We start from the raw sequence: 20,833 nt of genomic DNA, 5'->3' as shown, positions 1-20,833 counted from the left end.
CTGCGAGACTCGGGGGTCGGGCGTTGAGGCGACGCAAGGCCGGCGGCGGCGACCAGGGCGGCGCGCGAGGCGGTGGTGGCGGCACGCAGCGGAGCGGCAGGTGGTGGCGGCGCGCTGGAAGTTGAGATAAGTACCTGCTCGCCTGCCCGCAACGACTCCGTCTTCTGCTCATCCTCTGGCGCGCTGGCAGTTGAGATAAGTTGAGGAAGCGGCGAGGGATGTGGAGCTCGACTGGGTCACAGTCAAAACACCGTAGTATGAAGGAAAAACCAATCGTTTCCGAATTTGAGTCTCTGATAGTTTTATTTTTTGATAGTCCAGCCGCTGATTCGTTGCAAGTAGAAAAACGGGTCCAGGCAAGCCCAGCAGGGAAGGGAGCCGGTGCGATCGTTCGACGCACACGACTTGATTTCATTAGTACCACCTCGTGTATATTATAATTTTTTCCATACAAATTGTAAAAGCGTATTATGACATAAGAAGAAAGCGTATTGTACGATGAACCCGGAGACCCAATCCGTGCTTTATTATTAGGGAGAGATATACCGAGAATCATTCAATGGAATCCACAGTCCAAACATTTATTCGATTGTCTCTCGTTTACATCTCAACACCTCCCAGCATCCCACCGCCGGCGGGGGTCGTCGGACCACATGGAGCCGCCCCGTCGACGGCTAGCCGCCGCGGCCTGGCGTCGGGCCGCCCAGGGAGCAATCTCCCGCGCCGCAACTCCTCCGTCGCTCCACGACCGCCGCCAATTTCCACATCTCGGCGACGGATTCGAGCACCGCCGGCTTCAATGTGTCGCCCGGCGACGGATCCAAGCTGCATTGGCCGCTCGCGCCGCCCAGGGAGCACTCTCCCGCGCCGCCACTCCCCCTGTGGTAACGGGCATGCCACCCGCCAGATCCAGCCTCTTCAGCTCGTGACCTCGTCGGCGTCGTGGGGTAGCTCCTGGGCATGATGAGATCCAGCCCGGCGCCACTCCGATGGGCATGACTGGAAGGGGCGGCTGGCACCGCCAGGGGACAGTGATGGACGCAGCTCTGCACAGCTCCACGCGCGCCCACCGCGTCCTGCCGCACCGCGCCGCCCGGCTCGGCCACGACCAGCCACTTCGCCAGCTGTGCCAACCACCCCATGCTTCCTCCGCTTGCCGCCGTCCGCTGGTCTCTTGAACAGGCCGCCTTCCTGGTCTGGATGCCGTCGGCAACGAGCTCTCCGGCGAGCTCATGAACTGCTCGGTGGAATGCCAGAGAAAGGGATAGAGAGATAGGAGATGTTGACAAGTGGGCCCACGTCAAATTAACGGTCCATGCAGACGGCGTCAATTTTGCTTGCCATGTCATCACTTGCAGGTGGGACCCAGCTGCCAGTTTCTGTCAAACGGCTCTAATTCGGTCATCAGCGTTTTTTGAAAACTGTCATCATAATTTTGGTGGGTTTTTAAAAAAAACGAATGGCGGCGGTTTTTTGAATTAGGGTCCCCAATTATGATGGTTTTTTGCAATTTACTCGTGTTTCTTGCATGACCAGTACATTATGATGCAACAGCTAGTGTCAGCTAGCTGATTTGTTCCACAAAAGTTGGAGCTGAGGATACATGTATTGGTGACAAGTCTGAATTTGCAGCAGCCCTGTAGAATTGCAAACAAGTGAGGTACTACATCGCTAGCTAGTATCACTAATTACTACTAATCAACTCGATACGCTACAAAGCAGCGGTAGAGCTTCTCAAGATGCTCGAATTGAACTCTGAGATGTGGCACTAAGGATGATTTCACACACAACGGGCATACCCATGATTTGTCAATGGAGGATCCCTTTGATTTGCCCTCCAGAGGATGCTCAAAGTGTAAAGAGAAGGGTCTAGGAGATGCGGTATACCAAATTTAAGTAAAACATTGGGCTGCCAAGACCACCAACCTGTGGTGCTAGCCAGTAAGCCCAAGCCTTTCTCGGGTGTAGTTGATACCCATCTTGAAAATTGACTTGCCTTCTTTTGAAAGCTCAAGCTTTTATTTCTAGCCTTTAATATTGTCCCAGCCTTATGATGCTGTAAGAAAGGATGTACTCCCTCCAATTCATATGAATTGGTGCACACTTAGTATTACTTTGTACTAAAGTTGTACTAGGTGTGTGCCAAGTAATATGGATCGGAGGGAGTAGTTCATTAAGCGATGGAATGTTTTGTGACCCACTCAGAATTGTACCAGGACAAAGGAGGTGGTGTCTAAGTTCATGCTTGAAATCTGAACTTGCATAATGTGTTTTCTGTTCTATCATGCTTGAAGCGGTTCATAAGTAGTTTATTTTCTGTTCTGTTGCGCCTGATGGGGTTCCTTAGTGGTTTATTTTCTGTTCTGTTGCGCTTGGATGCTACTCCCTCCGATCCATATTAATTGTCACATATTTAGTACAAAGTTGTACTAAGTTTGTGAGAATTAATATTGGATCGGTGGGAGTACTTTTTAATCTGTTATGTCTAGGAAGTAATCCTCGTTTCTTTGCTGAAGATGACAGTCCATTTCTAAAACTCAAAAAATAAAATAAAATAGCGAGCTATCATCCGGAACATATTTATTTCTATCCAAGTCTTGAGCATCATCAAGCCAAAAATAGTTATTTTCTGTTTCGTTGTATTAACAGCAACAAGAGAATAACAAGTGTACAATGTTGCATCATCATCAGACTTGTGATAGGTAAGAGTACCCATGAGATGTGGCAATGCCTGCCGGGGCGTTTGTGCTATTTCCTGTAGTTGCTTTGTGCTCACTGATCAGATGAGTAAAGTTTCTTGTTGCCGTGTGCATCGCCAGGGAAGGCATTTTTATGCAGCAGCTAGTGTTAGTCAGCTGCTTAGTTCATACTATTAGTAAATTTGATGTTCCACACTTGGAGCTGTTGTCTCCAGGAGGATATGTATTAGTGTTCGCAGTAGGAACGGGCTAGTTAGTTATTCTATAGATACAACTCAGAATTTGCAGCCGCCTATTATAATTATTCTCAACTCAAATCACGTTTATGCCAACAAGTGATGTACCTACATCCTGTTTGTTTACCCAACCAAATATTGTTGTCTGGTTTTATGTACAAGTGCAGTAGAAGTAGGGACTTGTAAAGATTGCACCCCCAAGGCGTCAGCCTTTTTTGGCCAAATGCTGTGTCAGCTCAGCATCGAGAACTGAACTCTAGTTCCCGGCTTGCTTAATCTGTCTCTGGTTAGTCATCCCCTTTTCTTGCTCTAAAACTATCTTTTCTGATGCACGTCTTGGTGACACCCCCAACCTGTATATAGATAAGTGAGTTTAGATCATCTTGTCTGCGAAAATGTCCTACTATTTCCTCCTATTCAAAATGTAAAGTGCATCAGTTTTTCTACAAGTCAAATTTTCTGTGTTTGATTAAGTTTATAGCAAAACATATCAACATCTACAATACATTCAAAATATGAAAATATATTTCGTGACCATTTTAATGGTACTGATCTGATATTGCATGTATTAGTATTTTTCTCAATGAACTTGATCAAAGTTTAAGAAGTTTGTTTTTTTGAAAAATTAGGACACCTTGTATTTTGGAAAGGAAAGAGTATTTTCTTCTGAAAAATCCAGCTATTGTACATTTATACAAACAAGTTGTGAAAATAGCAACGATATGAAACGGAAGCGGTAAATTAAAGGCCGAGAGATGCCACCTATATGGGCCACCTTGCAAGCCGTAGGATTACCTACGGTCTAAACATTGGATCTTGTGCATGCAAACGACAAAACTTGCTCACAGCTTCCTTCCCGCTTTAAACGCAACACCGTCACCCATGCCCCGCCACACAACCTGATGACTTGCCACGCTGCCGCTGGCCTGGCTGCTTGCAAATGCAACATCATCAGTTGTGCCGCTCGCAGCATCCAGTGGCCAAAGTCAACACCACAGTCTCGCCATCGCAACATCAATGCAAATCAGCGTCATTGCATCCTGGCCGGCCGCTCGCCGCACCATCACCAACCGTCCGCAGCATCGCCGACTAGGTCACGCGGACCGATCACAACATCATTAGTTGGGGTTGCAACATTGTCATTGTAGCTCGTGACACTGACAGTCAAGCTTGTGCGCCTGGGCTCCGCTGCAGTGGACGTCAGTCGACTCTCAACAAGTGTGGGTGCCGCATGCAGCACCAAGCATCTCTGCTAGTAGCAACCCGCTTCACTTCTCGCAGTGCATTGCTAACCTGCATCCGATGAGGACGCAATGGTCCTGTGGGTTGCAGCAGTGGGCAACCCCTTGCACCACGTTGGTTCGAGGGTGCGGCAACACGGCAACGCCCTTGCGACAGCCTGTGGTGCCAAGATTAACGGGTGGTGGTCGATAGACGGCCTTGAGATGAGGAGGTGAGTGGCACGAACGAGGTTTGGGAGGTGACAATGACGTGGAGTGGGAGGTAAGAGAGATGAAGGATGGGGATCAATCAGGTAGACAAATAGATAATGATAAGGCAAGGGGAAAGATTTATGTAGGGCCAGCCAGCAAGGGCCCGAGACGAAAAAGTCGAGGCGGCCAATGCAAGTGTGCAATTGGCCGCTCGATTGAAATCATTTTATATCTAAATTAAATTTTAAAAAGAAGCAAAAATAAAAGATCAAGCCTTCTGTTTTGCTTTGTGAACCAAAGTTTCCCATGTCACTCATCTGCCTTTTTCTTTGCAGGGACTCATCTGCCTTTTTGATTCTTTGACGTGCCCAGAGAAGTAAGTCGGAGCCAAATTATCCATTTCATTTTTTATTATCGCCCACGACATAGACAAATCCAAACCGTTAATTTATTTGGACGGCGGCAGATTGATCAGCCGTAGCCAAATAGGCCGATGTTGAGTAAACCCCTCGGTTATTTCTCTCCAAAAAAAAAGAGATAGAGAGAGAGAGAGATAGTAAACCCTCGGTTCCCAATCCCTGGATTTGTTCCCCGTTCCCCAACTTCCCACGGCGTCTCGGCAAGCCGCCAGCCATGGCTTCGCGGCTGCTACTGCTGCGGCGGCGGGCAAGGAGGCTGCTGCAGCTGCTGCGGCATCGACTGCAAGCTTCCAAGAAGCGTAGGATCGACGACCAAGATCCACCGGGGAGTGGCAGCTGCGACCATGTCGATGTGGGGAGCGTCGATCACATCACCCGAGTCCCCGACGCCGTCCTCGGCAGCATCGTGTCTCTTCTCCCCACCAAGGAAGGCGCCCGCACGCAGGTCCTCTCCCGCCGGTGGCGTCCGATCTGGCGCTCCGCTCCTCTGAACCTCGCGCTGGACTGTGAGCTCAAGAACCAGGACTCGATCCCAAAGATCCTCTCCGAGCACACCGGCCCCGCACGACGCTTCTCCGTCCGCCTCTTCACCGACTGCAGCGGCGACGAGATCGATGGCTGGCTTAGCTCCCAATCCCTGGACAATCTGCAGGAGCTCGAGCTCACCTGCATGTTCTGGCTCGGCCGGCGTCCATTGTCCTTGTCGGCGTTCCGATTCTCGCCCACTCTCCTCGTGGCCAAATTCCACGGATTCCATTTCCCCAACTCGATCGCGCAGCTGTCCCTCAAGTTCCCCTGCCTCGAGCAGCTGACCCTGAAAAAGGTCATCATCTCGGAGGACGTTCTCCAGAGCTTGCTCTCTGGCTGCTCTGCCTTGGAAAGCCTCGAGCTCAAGGAAAATCGGGGCATTGCTCGCCTCTGCATCAGCTCCCAAACTCTTAGGAGTTTGGGATTTTTCGTCGACTGGTGGAATGGAGGCACTGGTATCTTTTTGCAAGAGTTAGTCATCGAGGACGCCCCTTGCCTTGAGAGATTGCTGCCGCTTAATTCAACGGGCAGCAAAGTGGTCATCCGGATAATCTGCGCGCCTAAACTGGAGATATTCGGTATGCTCCTGTCTGAAGTCATACCCGAATTCCAACTTGGAAGTTCAATTATTCAGGTAGCAGCAGCAGCCTTCATCAATTGCGTTTGACATTCTTGTGTGCAGGCTATTAATCTTATGTTTGCACTTTGTTCTGCAGGAAGGGGTTGCTGTCAGTTTGACAACCAAAATGCACACCATGAGGGTTTTGGCTCTCAGCTCTACTGGCCCTAATCTGGATGCAGTGGTTAACTTCCTCAAGTGCTTCCCTTGCTTGGAGAAGTTGTATGTCATTGTGAGTATAAAACATTGTCGCTTGCTTTTAATGTCAAAATAAGCATTTGATTGACGTGTAATCTAGCCATTGTCTATTGTCTTGCTAACCAGTTGGCAATTTTTTTTTGTATTGTTTTTCTCTCTCTCTATCTCCAGTTCCGGTTACCTTCAGACGACCCAGGGGAGTATATGAATGCCCGGAAGTATGACCCGCTGGACCCGATTGAATGTCTTGAGCTTCATCTAAAAAAAGTGGTGTTGAAGAATTATGTCGGCAGCAAGAGTTCATATGTTGACTTTGCCAGGTTCTTTGTTCTGAATACAAAAGGGCTAGAGGAAATGAAAATCACATTGCCTTACCACCGCCAGCACGGATGGTTTGCTCATCAACTCAGCCTGCTACGAGTCACAAGTAGAGCTTCTCCAGATGCTCGAATTGAAATGAGATGTGGCACTAGCGATGATTTCACACACAACAGGGATACCCATGATTTGTCAATGGATGACCCCTTTGACTTGCCCTCCAGCGGATGCTCAACGTGTGAAGAGAAGGGTCTAGAAGATGCTATATACCAAATTTAATTAGAACTTGGGCTGCCAAGACCACCAACCTGTGGTGCTAGCCAGTAAAGCCTCCAAGCCTTTCTATGATGTAGTTGATGCCCATCTTGAAAATTGTATTGCCTTCTTTACAAGCCCAAGCTTTTGTATCTAGCCTATGATGTTGTCCCGGCGTTCTACTTCATTTAGTGATGGAATGTTTTCTGGCCCACTGAGGATTTTACTAGGACAAAGGAGATGGTGTCTAAGCACATGTTTCATATCTTGCATGATGTATTTTCTCTGTTCTATTGGGCTTGGATGCTACTCCCTCAGTCCCACAATATAAGATGTTTTTGCAAGCTAAAACAGCTAGCAAAAACGTCTTATATTGTGGGACGGAGGGAGTAGTTTTAATCTGTTATGTTTAGTTGGCTGTCCTTGTTTCTTTGCTGTTTGGCCTTGTATTCCAAGATGGTAACACCAGCAGTTACTATATGTATGTGATCATAGATTTAGTGACAAAGGATGGCTGTGCCATTTAAGTTGTGGTCATTCTTCAAGCAGTGTACGCCATCGCCATGCATGGTCTGGAAGTCCCAGATCAGAGTACTCTCTCCTTCCCGTAAGCAGAGATCCATAAATTGACATGAAAACGTATGCAGCGAATACTGATCCATTCGAACACATTCTCAATGCAGCGTGCCGATAACATAAAGCAGAGATATATAAACTTATAGTATAAGAGTAAACGTGTGGAAGCATCAATCTTTCCCTACAGAGCATACACGATGATATTCTGTTATAATATATACTCCCTCCGTTCCAAATTAGATGTCTTTCATTTGTCTAGAAACGGATGTACCTAGACACTATACAAGTATAGATGCATCCCAATGTGGACAAATGCAAGTCATCTAAATTCGAACGGAGGGAGTATTTGTTTACATCCTGAACTAATTTTGCAATTCTACTGTGAAACCTATGTCTGAAAAAACTCCCTCTCCACCATCCAAGCAAGATGGGCAAACTCTTAAGATGCCTAGACTTCTCCAGATTCCCTAAAGAACACCGTCGGCTTCCTAATTTATGTATTAGGGCGGCAGCTGCTGTTAGTTTTGAGAAACCAGTGAAAGCAAATTCTGGAGTGAACAGAAAGAAAAGGCTACTAACGGTAGTCCATCTATGTTTCTTTCTAAAACTCAAAATAAAATATCGGGTTATCATCCGGATAGCATCTTTTTTTTTTATTCAAGTCTTGGACGTCATCAGGCTAAAAATCGGGTTTTCTTTGTATTAACAGCAGCAAGAGAATATCAGGTGTACAATGTTGCCTCATCTTCACTTCTTCAGACTTGTGATAGGTCATGAGATGCGGCACCGGGTCGTTTCAGCCATTTCCTGTAATCACCTTATTGCTATGATCAGTCGGGTAAGGTTTCTCATTGCCGTGTGCATGGCCAGTAACATTATGATCAGCGAGCGTCAGTCAGCTGATTTTTGTTCCACAAAAGCTGGAGCTGAGGATACATGTATTGGTGTTGGTGACAACTCAGAATTTTCAGCAGCTTATTATTGTCAACAAGTGAGGTACTACATCCTGATCTGTTTATCACAGTACTCGGCTAGTGGCTTCAACTTTATGTCAAATGCTCTGTCAGCTCAGCTGATCCTATCAAGCTCAAGAATTGAACTCTCCGGTTCCGGCTTGCTCCTTTTCTTCTGCCTCTAGGCAGGCCGTCCCCTTTTCTTCTGCTGTTGCTTTCTCTAGCTCCCTACCTCCCAAACTGTATATCGTTTCTTATGTGGATTCATCTCACGCCCACCACCCCGTATCAGATAGACAGGCGAGCTTAGGTCAAAGGGATCGTTTGTGGAATCCCTCGTCCTATGATTTCTTTCTGAAAAAAAACCCATCTACTGTATTTACAAGCATGCACTGTATATGGCTGTATGCATCGATTGATGCAGAGGCCGGGGGTATTCCTCTTTTTTTTTTTTAAACAAGCATGCACTAGTAGAACTACAAACAAGCTGCAAAGACACAACAATGAGATAAAGAGGAAGTAGTAAATTGAAAGGAGCAGACGAAAAGGGTGGTGAGCTTGGCGGTCCTTGATTGTTCGAGAAAAAAAAAGTGCTCTTATTGCAAATTTGAAAGAGGGAGATGCGAACACCAAATACTCCCATAGACGAATTAATGCGATAGAAGAAAGAATCACATACACCAGTTGAAGCATAACAATGGTTGGGTCACCGAACATGAGAAAAGAAGGGAATTATACATGATCACTTCTCCAATATCATGGGGAAAGCGAGTGCTAGATTTTTAAAAATTGTACCTAACTAATATCGATGCTCCCTTCACCATGGAGGAAGTGCACAGTGCCAGAACTTGTGAAAGAATGAAGATTCATACCCATCGGGCCCGGACTTGCATTTGGATTCATGTACAGAAATACATCGTAAATTTGTTGTTCGGTGAATGGGAGGTCAAGGGCCCGGAGTTGAGACAAGGGTGAATCATATAGCGAGAGGAGGTCAAAATTCCAGATAACGTTTTTCATTTCCCAGTTAGCTTCTAGAAAAAGGTTTTGAGGATTTTTCTTTCCTTCTGCTCATGGAGGAGTGTTGCGTGCCTTGATCGGTAAGGACTGGAATTTTATTGTTCCTAAAGCGTTGAGTGGCGAAGGCATGGAAAAAATGTGTTTTCGTCACCGTCAATGGCATCGTTACTTCCATGAGGCAATTCTTTGTCGGGCTTTCCGTTGAAGGATATCGATAATGACAGTCCTAAGTTTACTTTTTAAGGTCACGAGGGGTCAAAAATCTCCTAGCAAATCGAGGAATCTGAATTACTAGTTTACAGAAAGAAAAAACGCTGACAAATTGGCTTCAGTTTCTTGCCCCAAGTTTTGAGAATCCGTTCTGGTTTGTTTAATTTGTCGGCGACGAGGGCCACTGACGCTCTCTGCGTCGAATTGCACTCAATTTGCACAGGCGCGAGCGACTGGGCTGGCCCATTAAACTGCGTTCCATCGTTTTTTGGCGAAGGAGGTGTACCGACCTGAGCATTGCAGTGACCTGGAATACTGTAGCACACGATTTTGTATCAGCTTTTATTTTTATTTTAAATTTAGATTAATTTTGAAAATGCAAACATTTTTAATTTTTCTGAACCATTTTCAAATTTGGCAACATATATTTACTTTCTTTTTTAAACGCCAACATTTCCTAATTTTTTACTTTTTAGAAATTCTGAACATTTATTAAAAAACATAAAATAAATTCAAAATTAAAAATATTTTTCATAAATACGAACTTATTTTGAAAAATGTGGACAAAATTTGAAGTTCCAAATATTTCTTAAAAAATTCAAAAATTCTTGGAAAAATGTGAACATTTTATTTTAAATTACGAATAATTTTTGTGACTCTGAAAGTTTTTAAAACATAGTCAAATTTGGAAATTTCTGAAGATATATATTTTTTAAATGTTCCTAATTTGAAAAAGCAACACAAATTGCAAGATCCTGCACAATTTTTTAAGAGTTTGAACATTTTTTGAAAAATTTCAATATATGAAAAAACAAAAAACAAGAAAACCGGAATAACCCAGTAAAGAAAAATAAACAGTTCAAGAACCTTCTGGAAGGTTCCCAAAATCGGGATTCTGTTGAACGCATAACTTCAATTGACCGGCCCATAACACGATAGCTCGTCGATCTCCTGTGCGAAGGAACGGCAATTTGCTGCAACGCGCATGAAATAGGGAATTCCCGCGAGCGGATCATTAACTAACTGCTCGGAAAATATTAGTGACTATAGAATTACAGGCCGGGGAGAAGGTCCGGAATTTTTCAAATCAGAAAAAACAGAAATACAATATTTTAAACATGATCTGAGGCAAAAGTGGGTTAGAGAAGAAAGATTGCTTAAAACCCTCGTTCTAAATTACTTGTCTTAAATTTATATAGATATGAATGTATCTAAACTTGGTACGGCCTTTCGGATGTTGGGTTAGATCATTTGCCTGACCAAGTAAATTGACTATCGACTAAGGACAATTCTAGAAGAGCTAGCTGATCAATGGTGTTGTTTATTTTATTTTTTTGTGGGTTGATCAATGGTGTTATTGAAGGAATAGGAATCAACTCCATCCCCATGAAAATTAGAGTTGTTTCTTACCGCCAACCAAGAGCCACGAAGTGGCGTGTGGACTGTGGAGGTTCAATATTTTTTAACTCATCTACTACTCCTATAAAAGCACGAGAGGGCGGAGAACCAAATCATTCTATCCATCAAAACCTGCAATCCGATGATCTACATCCCTCCGGCCTACTAAACTGTTTTATGCTTTAATTACCCACCATGCCATTAGGTTAATCTACTACCACTATAATCACACAATCCCCACCACACGGTTCGTAAGCCTTTCCTCCCACGCCTGCCGCGATCGATCCCAAAAAATCGCCCGCTCGCCTACGCACGTCCCCAGTCAATCAACCCCCGCACGCACGCTCCTCCACTCCCCCGCCGGACCAATAGCCCACCACCGCCCGCTCCGCTTGGCCTCCGCCGCTGCCGCCGCACAACTCGGCCTTCGTCGCCGCTGATCCTCCGCCCGCTGCTCCACTCTGTCGCCGTCCGCCGATGGCCTCCTCCCAAAGGCACTGACAGCCGAGGATTCTTTGGGAGGGGCGGCAGAAGGCAGCCGGCAGGGGACGCGGAACGACCCGGAAGACATCCGCCCTCACGCGCTCATCGTCTCGCTAGCCTACCCGATGGCTGCCGGTGAGCGTCTTCACGACGGCCGCGGCGAGAGCTGCGTCGACGTGACGATCCCTCTGCCCCGTTCGCCTCCTCGCTGCCCCGCCACTCGCCATCACAGGGTCTCCCCCTCATGCTTCACCCTCAACTCTCCCAATATGGAGGTAAATAGGATTCCTGAGTTCCTTTTTTGTTTATTCTATTGTTTAATATGGCTCCTAATTGGATACAAAGTTGACTAAACGATTGGTGTTGCTGCAGTTTTTTTTTCTACATTGATTTTTGGTTCATGATTTACCCTTCTTATTACCATTTGCTAACTTAACCACCTCTCTCTCTCTCTCTCTCTCTCTCTCTCTCTCTCTCTCTTTCTCTCTCATGTTGTTTCTGAAGATCTTTTATGTGTCATGTTGACAAGGGTGTTTGATATGAAATCCAAGCAGGTTGCAGGTGAGGTGAATCAAGGTGATCTATATGACGTAGTGAAGGATAAACTCCTCTCCCTCATGTTATTTCTAGATATGTTATTTTTCAGTGAATTACTACTGAAGCATTGATTTAACACTATTCTTGGTCATGTAAGAAAGCTGAGATTTATTGTGGCCACGTGTTTTTTGTAAACATATCATGTGAATATTTTCATAGAAAGTTTCCCTCATATCAAACTGTTCTATTTCTTCTACGCAGGAAGTAGGTACAATATGCAGGCTTCATAGCATATGTTTGTGAATTTTATGCCAGGTGAGCCACTTTCTTTGAATGCTTATGTTCTAATATTTCATATCTCTGAGCTTTTGAGTGCTAACATTGTTCTATCTTCTGAGCTCTTGAACATTTGCCTGCACACAAAAAATCTATAATACTTGCCTTCTCAGTCCAGTGGTAGTTGTATACATCATTTATTCAATCCTAAATTTTTGAATGGGCAACGTGGATTAGATGCGAAAACGGCTAATTCACATGTTTGTCGTCTCCATGTTAAACACTGAAGAAATGTGGGTTCTATCTTTTCAGATCAGCAACGCGAGAATAGCTATATTGCTTCTCTATTCTTTCTTTTTTTCTCACGCAACAGAAAAACTGAATGTATTTCTTTTGTACTTTATGTTTCTTAATCACCTACTTACTCACCTAGCTTTCCTGGATTCAAGAGTATGACTGTTGGTTGTTGTACAATGAAGGTTGAAACAATTTACTGTTTGCCACCAAGGAAGCTGCAGGTCTGATGTAAGCAAGCAAGTTTGTTCTTATCTGTTCCTAAAAAAGAATGTGATGTGATAGAATAAAGTATAGTCAATGCAATGTACTCATATGTACAACTGTACAAATTATTCTACTTTTACATGATGAGCCATTCTTCTGAGAAACTACACCTATAAGCATACATCTCTGTACAATTTTAGTCTGGTATTGACAACAAGCCAGGTAACCGGAACATGTAGCACATGGATTTTATCTGGTGTTGACAACAAGCCCGGTAATTTTAGTACCATTTCTGTAGGAATGAAAAGACAGCCATTTCTATTTTTCTGTTTTTATAGCACATAATATTACATTCGTGGATGAACCAATCTAGGGAAATCCGATTGCCTCTTTGGTTCCTTTATACTTTTGCTTAAATTTTCAGTAGTTCAGAAAGCAAGTAGTATGATGGTCAACACTGCCTCTTCGACAGAATGTCAGCATGTAGTGCCTTATACCGGTTTGTTCCTAAATTATAGCATTAGGTGTCATCTCTTACAGGTCTTCACAAACTCTCTCAGAAAGGCAAGGTATAACTTCATTTTTCTTTGGTGTTCGCTAGTGCGGCCATAGCGCAGCACAAATCCAACATGGAGAAGTATGTTTTTCTTCACATACCTTGTGGGGTAAAAATGGGTTGTCTTCCTATCAAATGTTGGTTCTTGCCGTCCTTGGGGTTCTGATTTCAAATATTTCCCCCCCTTCCGTTCCAGCTGTTCAAGTGACATATATCATGCTCGTGCGAGGCTACATGGTCACATGATGGAAGCAATTTATAGCCGGTAAAATTTGCTCTTGTTGTTTCAAAATTACACTTATTCATACTGAATATAGAGTGTTGTGATTGTGGTGTTGAATTTGCAAAGCTGCAAAAACAAGAACAAGGAGGCCTATGGCTAATGCTTGCACTCACATTTTTCTCACTGGTTTTCACTCCATACTTGGGTATGTTTTGCTTATGGATAGTGGATCGATCCAATTAAAGACTTGATGATAAATTCTACCATTGTTTTCTTGATTAGTATTTTCTTAGTACAAAGCAAAAGAATGTTGTTTTTTGGTCACCTACAATAAAATTTCTTCCTTTAATCTACATATCATTTATTATTCTTCTCTCTGAAACACGAAAAATGCAAAGATTTGCTGAAATTTCAGCTTTGCAAAACCCATGATCCAATCTATTGTTGCCCTTGTCCTTCCAAATAGATAAATACAAGGGATTGAGATGGCTGCCGCAGATGCTTCTTGTCAACATTAGATGATGATTTTGTAAGCGACTATTTTGAAAAATATTTTCTCAGACTACACAGTAGTCTTGTTTTTGAACTGGCTCAGGGGTGTATTTCATATGTGTGCTGGACGCATGAAGTTGCAAGTTTCTTCTTCTTACAAAGGGAAATATCAAGCATTCTTACCAAAGCCTTTGAAAAATAGTCTTGTATGGGACTAAACAAAGATTCATGCTACACCAGTTATTGTGTTCTTTTAGTTGGGTTCATATAGCTTTAAAATAATAATTTATTTAAATATGTCACACATTTTTTCATGTAAGTATAATTCACAGCACATTATGTAGCTGATGCCACTGATAGATTATTTAGAATGGATATTTTATTTTGAAATGTTGATTTTTAGTTGTTTAGTTTTTTCTTAGAAGACATAAAAGGCATCTAGACTGTAAATTTAGGATCCCATAGTTATTTTTCTATGGAAGAAGACGAGGAAATTCACGTATTATCATTTTGAATTCTATATGTGATTTATCAATTCAAGTCAAATGCAATTAATTATAAACATATGTGAATTTCTTGAGCTTCCAACTTGTTCCTTTTGATTATTATTAGTTGAAACTTAACACTTGTAATGTTGTCTAGAGCTTCAACATTCTCTCGGGAGAGACACAGGCATTGTTAAATTTTCAACATGAAAGAACTTCATTACACTGTCAAAGTTTACTTTATCAAAATAAGGGTAGTTTAATTTGTCTGAATCCTCTCTTTGCAAGATGAAAGATTTAGCTTCTCTCTATCTTTATGTTTCGCTCGAAACGGAAGCTGTGAAAAGACTCCACCAAAATGCATTTTGATTGTCACTTTTAACAAATCAAAATAGCTTGGTGCATACAAATTCAGGAGATCTCCAAGCTCAGAAGCTTGCACCAGCTCGGAAGAACTACAGTAGAAAATTCAGTGCAGCTATAACGTGTTGAGATATTGACACATGAAGGTTACGAAACAATCATCTAGGGTGAAGCGGATCCTTCTGCGGGGGCATAGCCACAATTGTCGCGTCGGGGCAGCGGCGTCGTTAGCTCGCGTCGGCGACCTGCTCGCCCAACTCCTCTATGGCATCTTTCCGTGACGTTACAAGATGGGGCGACCTAGCTCCATGCAGCATTGGTGCTGGCCGCACCAGCTTCCTGCGGCGCCCCCCTTCGACTGCGTTGTCTCCCTTCAGCAGCTCCTATAGAGTAGAAACGGAAACGGACATTCCCAAGACATAGCCAACAATTTACCTATAATTTTGAGAGGGGTTATCTACAAAACAAGCTCAAGTGGATGGTCAGAACCACACATGTGATATGCCACCATTCGCTGCCGATCCAATGCTCTACATAGCAAGTTTGCAGATTTTCACTGATTATGGATTTTCTGAATAAGTCGCCCAAGAAAAAAATGTGTAGGTATATGATTGGTAATTATAAATGTTCCCCTCTACTTGAATCAGTTAGCTAAATTGTTCCATGAACAATTTGAATTTTAAAGTATTCATAGTGTTCGAGTAAGTACATATATTAATCGGGACCTGCATTGCACGTGCAAGCTTACTAGTCTTTGAAAGTTTGTTCACAACCATTCGGACCACTTGATTCGGGTGATGTTTTGCCGTCACCTGCAGGCATGTATCGGTACGACCGTGTTTTTCCACGCAAACCGGAAATAAAGTGTGTGTGTGTGTGTGTGACGGGGGAGGGCTTTTACGGGTTTCCGGACCACTGTCATGCCCACTTCCGACTGCCCTGGCCTCTCCCGCATCTGCACGCATTCGTGCCCGAAGCCAGCTGCCCGCATTATTCATGCCGGCCCAGAGCGGAAGCGGCCGCTCACTAGAGCCGGCATTGAAGCGGCTCACCAGCCAAGAGCGTTGCCCGCTGCTCGTCTGTTGCGCATGCCTTCTCTCCGCATTGAAACTGCATTTGTATGCCCGCCTACCTACATTAAACCGGCGTGTGTGTGCCGAGGAACCTACTTTGGCATCCCGAGAGCCACACGTCCATTCATGTGTCGGCCAACATTAAACACCTCTCTGACTGGCTCCTCGAATTCGTCTGCTATATAAACGTGGCCAGGGCTATAACCACACCGCACTTCCGTTATCCATCTCCTCCTTGTACAACACCCACCATAGCCTCTTGCGAGTAGAAGAAGGAGTTCTCCAGCATTGTAGCAGCCTGGGTTGCCTGGCGAGCCAGCCTGATACAGGTTGGCTTGACGGAAACCATTCGGATATGGCGCCACTATCATCGCTAGCCCCTCCTCGCCCGTCCAGCATGGCCAACGCCATCTCTCGGCAAATCCACCATGAGAAATGGCGGCAACGCGTCAGGCAGGTGGGGAAGGAAGCCATGTCTGTGGAGGCCGGCACGTTTGTGCCCACCGCGGACAGCGAGGAAAAGTAGATCATGGGAGCATGTCGGCGCTTGGGTCCCACGGAGACCACTGCCACCATGTCGCCGAGTGACACAACTAGTGACTTGCCCAGTGAGCGGGGGTTGACCATGTTGGGGAACGTAGTAATTTCAAAAAAATTCCTACGCACACGCAAGATCATGGTGATGCATAGCAACGAGAGGGGAGAGTGTTCTCTACATACCCTTGTAGACCGACAGCGAAAGCGTTATGACAACGCGGTTGATGTAGTCGTACGTCTTCACGGCCCGACCGATCAAGCACCGAAACTACGGCACCTCCGAGTTCTAGCACATGTTCAGCTCGATGACGATCCCCGGACTCCGATCCAGCAAAGTGTCGGGGAAGAGTTCCGTCAGCACAACGGTGTGGTGACAATCTTGATGTTCTACCATCGCAGGGCTTCGCCTAAGCACCGCTACAATATTATTAAGGATTATGGTGGAAGGGGGCACCGCACACGGCTAAGAGAACGATCACGAAGATCAACTTGTGTGTCTATGGGGTGCCTCCTGCCCCCGTATATAAAGGAGTGGAGGAGGGGAGGGCCGGCCCTCTCTATGGCGCACCCTAGGGGAGTCCTACTCCCACCAGGAGTAGGATTCCCCCTTTCCTAGTACAACTAGGAGTCCTTCCAAGTATTAGGAGTAGGAGACAAGGAAGGGGAAGAGGGAAGAGAAGGAAGGAGGGGGCGCCGCCCCTCCCCCTAGTCCAATTCGGACAAGTCAATGGGGGGCGCGCGGCCTGCCTCTCCCTCTCCCCTAAAGCCCAATAAGGCCCATATACTTCTTCTCCCGTATTTCCGTAACTCTCTGGTACTCCAAAAAATACCCGAACCACTCGGAACCTTTCCGATGTCCGAATATAGTCGTCCAATATATCAATCTTTACATCTCGACCATTTCGAGACTGCTCGTCATGTCCCCGATCTCATCCGGGACTCTGATCTCCTTCGGTACGTCAAAACTCATAAACTCATAATATAACTGTCATCGAAACCTTAAGCGTGCGGACCCTACGGGTTCGAGAACAATGTAGACATGACCGGGACACGTCTCCAGTCAATAACCAATAGCGGAACCTGGATGCTCATATTGGCTCCCACATATTCTACGAAGATCTTTATCGGTCAGACCGCATAACAACATACGTTGTTCCCTTTGTCATCGGTATGTTACTTGCCTGAGATTCGATCGTCGGTATCTCAATACCTAGTTCAATCTCGTTACCGGCAAGCCTCTTTACTCGTTCCGTAATACATCATCTCGCAACTAACTCATTAGTTGCAATGCTTGCAAGGCTTTAGTGATGTGCATTACCGAGAGGGCCCAGAGATACCTCTCCGACAATCGGAGCGACAAATCCTAATCTCGAAATACGCCAATCCAACATGTACCTTTGGAGACACCTGTAGAGATACTTTATAATCACCCAGTTACGTTGTGATGTTTGGTAGCACACAAAGTGTTCCTCCGGCAAACGGGAGTTGCATAATCTCATAGTCATAGGAACATGTATAAGTCATGAAGAAAGCAATAGCAACATACTAAACGATTGGGTGCTAAGCTAATGGAATGGGTCATGTCAATCACATCATTCTCCTAATGATTTGATCTCGTTAATCAAATGACAACACATGTCTATGGTTAGGAAACATAACCATCTTCGATCAACGAGCTAGTCAAGTAGAGGCATACTAGTGACATTTAGTTTGTCTATGTATTCACACAAGTATTATGTCTCCGGTTAATACAATTTTAGCATGAATAATAAACATTTATCATGAAATAAGAAAATAAATAATAACTTTATTATTGCCTCTAGGGCATATTTCCTTCAGTCTCCCACTTGCACTAGAGTCAATAATCTAGTTCACATCGCCATGTGATCTAACATCAATAGTTCACATCTTTATGTGGTTAACACCCATAGTTCACATCTATATGTGACCAACACCCAAAGGGTTTACTAGAGTCAGTAATCTAGTTCACATCGCTATGTGATTAACACCCAAAGAGTACTAAGGTGTGATCATGTTTTGCTTGTGAGATAATTTTAGTCAACGAGTCTGTTATATTCAGATCCGTAAGTATTTTGCAAATATCTATGTCAGCAATGCTCTGCACGGAGCTACTCTAGCTAATTGCTCCCACTTTCAATATGTATCTAGATCGAGACTTAGAGTCATCCAGATCGGTGTCAAAAATTTGTATCGACGTAACCCTTTACGATGAACCCTTTTTGTTACGTCCATAATCGAGAAACATATCCTTATTTCATCAAGGATAATTTTGACCGCTGTCCGGTGATCTACTTCCTAGATCACTATTGTACTCCCTCACTTAACACAGTGTAGGGTATACAATAGATCTGGTACACAGCATGGCATACTTTATAGAATCTATGGCTGAGGCATAGTGAATGACTTTCATTCTCTTTCTATCTTCTGTCGTGGTCGGGCTTTGAGTCTTACTCAATTTCACACCTTGTAACGCAGGCAAGAACTCTTTGTTTGACTGTTCCATTTTGAACTACTTCAAAATCTTTTCAAGGTATGTACTCTTAAAAAAAACTTATCAAGCGTCTTGATCTATCTCTATAGATCTTGATGCTCAATATGTAAGCAGCTTCACCGAGGTCTTTCTTTGAAAAAAAACTCCTTTCAAACACTCCTTTATGCTTTGAAGAATAATTCTACATTATTTTTGATCAACAATATGTCATTCACATATATTTATCAGAAATGTTGTAGTGCTCCCACTCACTTTCTTGTAAATACAGACTTCACTGCAAGTCTGTATAAAACTATATGCTTTGATCAACTCATCAAAGCGTATATTCCAACTCTGAGATGCTTGCACCAGTCCATAGATGGATCGCTGGAGCTTGCACATTTTGTTAACACCTTTAGGATTGACAAAACCTTCCGGCTACATCATATACAACTCTTCTTCCAGAAATCCATTCAGGAATGCAATTTTGACATTCATTTGCCGGATTTCATAAAATGCGGCAATTGCTAACATGATTCGGACAGACTTAAGCATAGATATGAGTGAGAAACTCTCATCATAGTCAACACCTTGAACTTGTCGAAAATCTTTTTGCGACAATTCTAGCTTTGTAGATAGTAACACTACTATCAGCGTCCGTCTTCCTCTTGAAGATCCATTTAATCTCAATGGTTCGCCGATCATTGGGCAAGTCAATCAAAGTCCATACTTTGTTCTCATACATGGATCTCATCTCAGATTTCATGGCCTCAAGCCATTTCGCGGAATCTGGGCTCATCATCGCTTCCTCATAGTTCGTAGGCTCGTCATGGTCAAGTAACATGACCTTCAGAACTAGATTACCGTACCACTCTGGTGCGGATCTCACTCTGCTTTACCTACGAGGTTCGGTAGTAACTTGATCTTAAGTTACATGATCATCATCATTAGCTTCCTCACTAATCGGTCTAGTAGTCACAGGAACAGATTTCCGTGATGAACTACTTTCCAATAAGGGAGCAGGTACAGTTACCTCATCAAGTTCTACTTTCCTCCCACTCACTTCTTTCGAGAGAAACTCCTTCTCTAGAAAGGATCCATTCTCGGCAATGAATAACTTGCCTTCGGATCTGTGATAGAAGGTGTACCCAACAGTCTCCTTTGGGTATCCTATGAAGACATATTTCTCCGATTTGGGTTTGAGCTTATCAGGATGGAACTTTTTCATATAAGCATCACAACCCCAAACTTTAAGAAATGACAACTTTGGTTGCTTGCCAAACCACAGTTCAGATTGTGTCGTCTCAACGGACTTAAATGGTGACTTAGATGGTGCCCTTTTAAACGTGAATGCAGCTATCTTTGATGCATAACCCCAAAACGATGTTGGTAAATCTGTAATAAACATCATAGATTGCACTATATCCAATAAAGTACGGTTATGACGTTCGGACACACCATTATGCTGTGGTGTCCAGGTGGCACGAATTTGTGAAACTATTCCACATAGTTTTAATTGAAGACCAAACTCGTAACTCAAATATTTTTCTCTGCGATCAGATCGTAGAAACCACATTTTTCTTTTTACGATGAGTTTCCACTTCACTCTGAAATTCTTTGAACTTCTCAAATGTTTCAGACTTATGTTTCATCAAGTAGATATACCCATATCTGCTCAAATCATATGTGAAGGTCAGAAAATAAAGATACCCGCCGCGAGCTTCAACACTCATCGGATCGCATACATCAGTATGTATTATTTCCAATAAGTCAGTTGCTCGCTCCATTGTTCCGGAGAACGGAGTCTTTAGTCATCTTGCCCATAAGGCATGGTTCGCAAGCACCAAGTGATTCATAATCAAGTGATTCCAAAATCCCATTAGCATGGAGTTTCTTCATGTGCTTTACACCAATATGACCTAAATGGCAGTGCCACAAATAAGTTGCACTATCA

At 44.1% G+C, this 20,833-nt stretch overlaps 1 protein-coding gene across 1 annotated transcript; it reads left to right on the top strand.

Moving 5' to 3' along the window:
* Positions 1-4,905: 4,905 nt before the first annotated feature.
* Positions 4,906-6,996, top strand: LOC123161091 (putative F-box/FBD/LRR-repeat protein At5g44950). Its single transcript, XM_044578973.1, has 3 exons — positions 4,906-5,949; positions 6,032-6,166; positions 6,304-6,996. The coding sequence occupies exons 1-3, from the start codon at positions 5,002-5,004 to the stop codon at positions 6,727-6,729; spliced, it is 1,509 nt and encodes a 502-aa protein (XP_044434908.1). The 5' UTR covers positions 4,906-5,001; the 3' UTR covers positions 6,730-6,996.
* Positions 6,997-20,833: the final 13,837 nt, after the last annotated feature.

Source organism: Triticum aestivum, chromosome 1A, assembly GCF_018294505.1.
Source record: "Triticum aestivum cultivar Chinese Spring chromosome 1A, IWGSC CS RefSeq v2.1, whole genome shotgun sequence".
Taxonomy (NCBI): Eukaryota; Viridiplantae; Streptophyta; class Magnoliopsida; order Poales; family Poaceae; genus Triticum; species Triticum aestivum.
The sequence above is the reverse complement of the archived record's forward strand: the minus strand, read 5'-3'. Positions and strand labels throughout refer to the sequence as shown.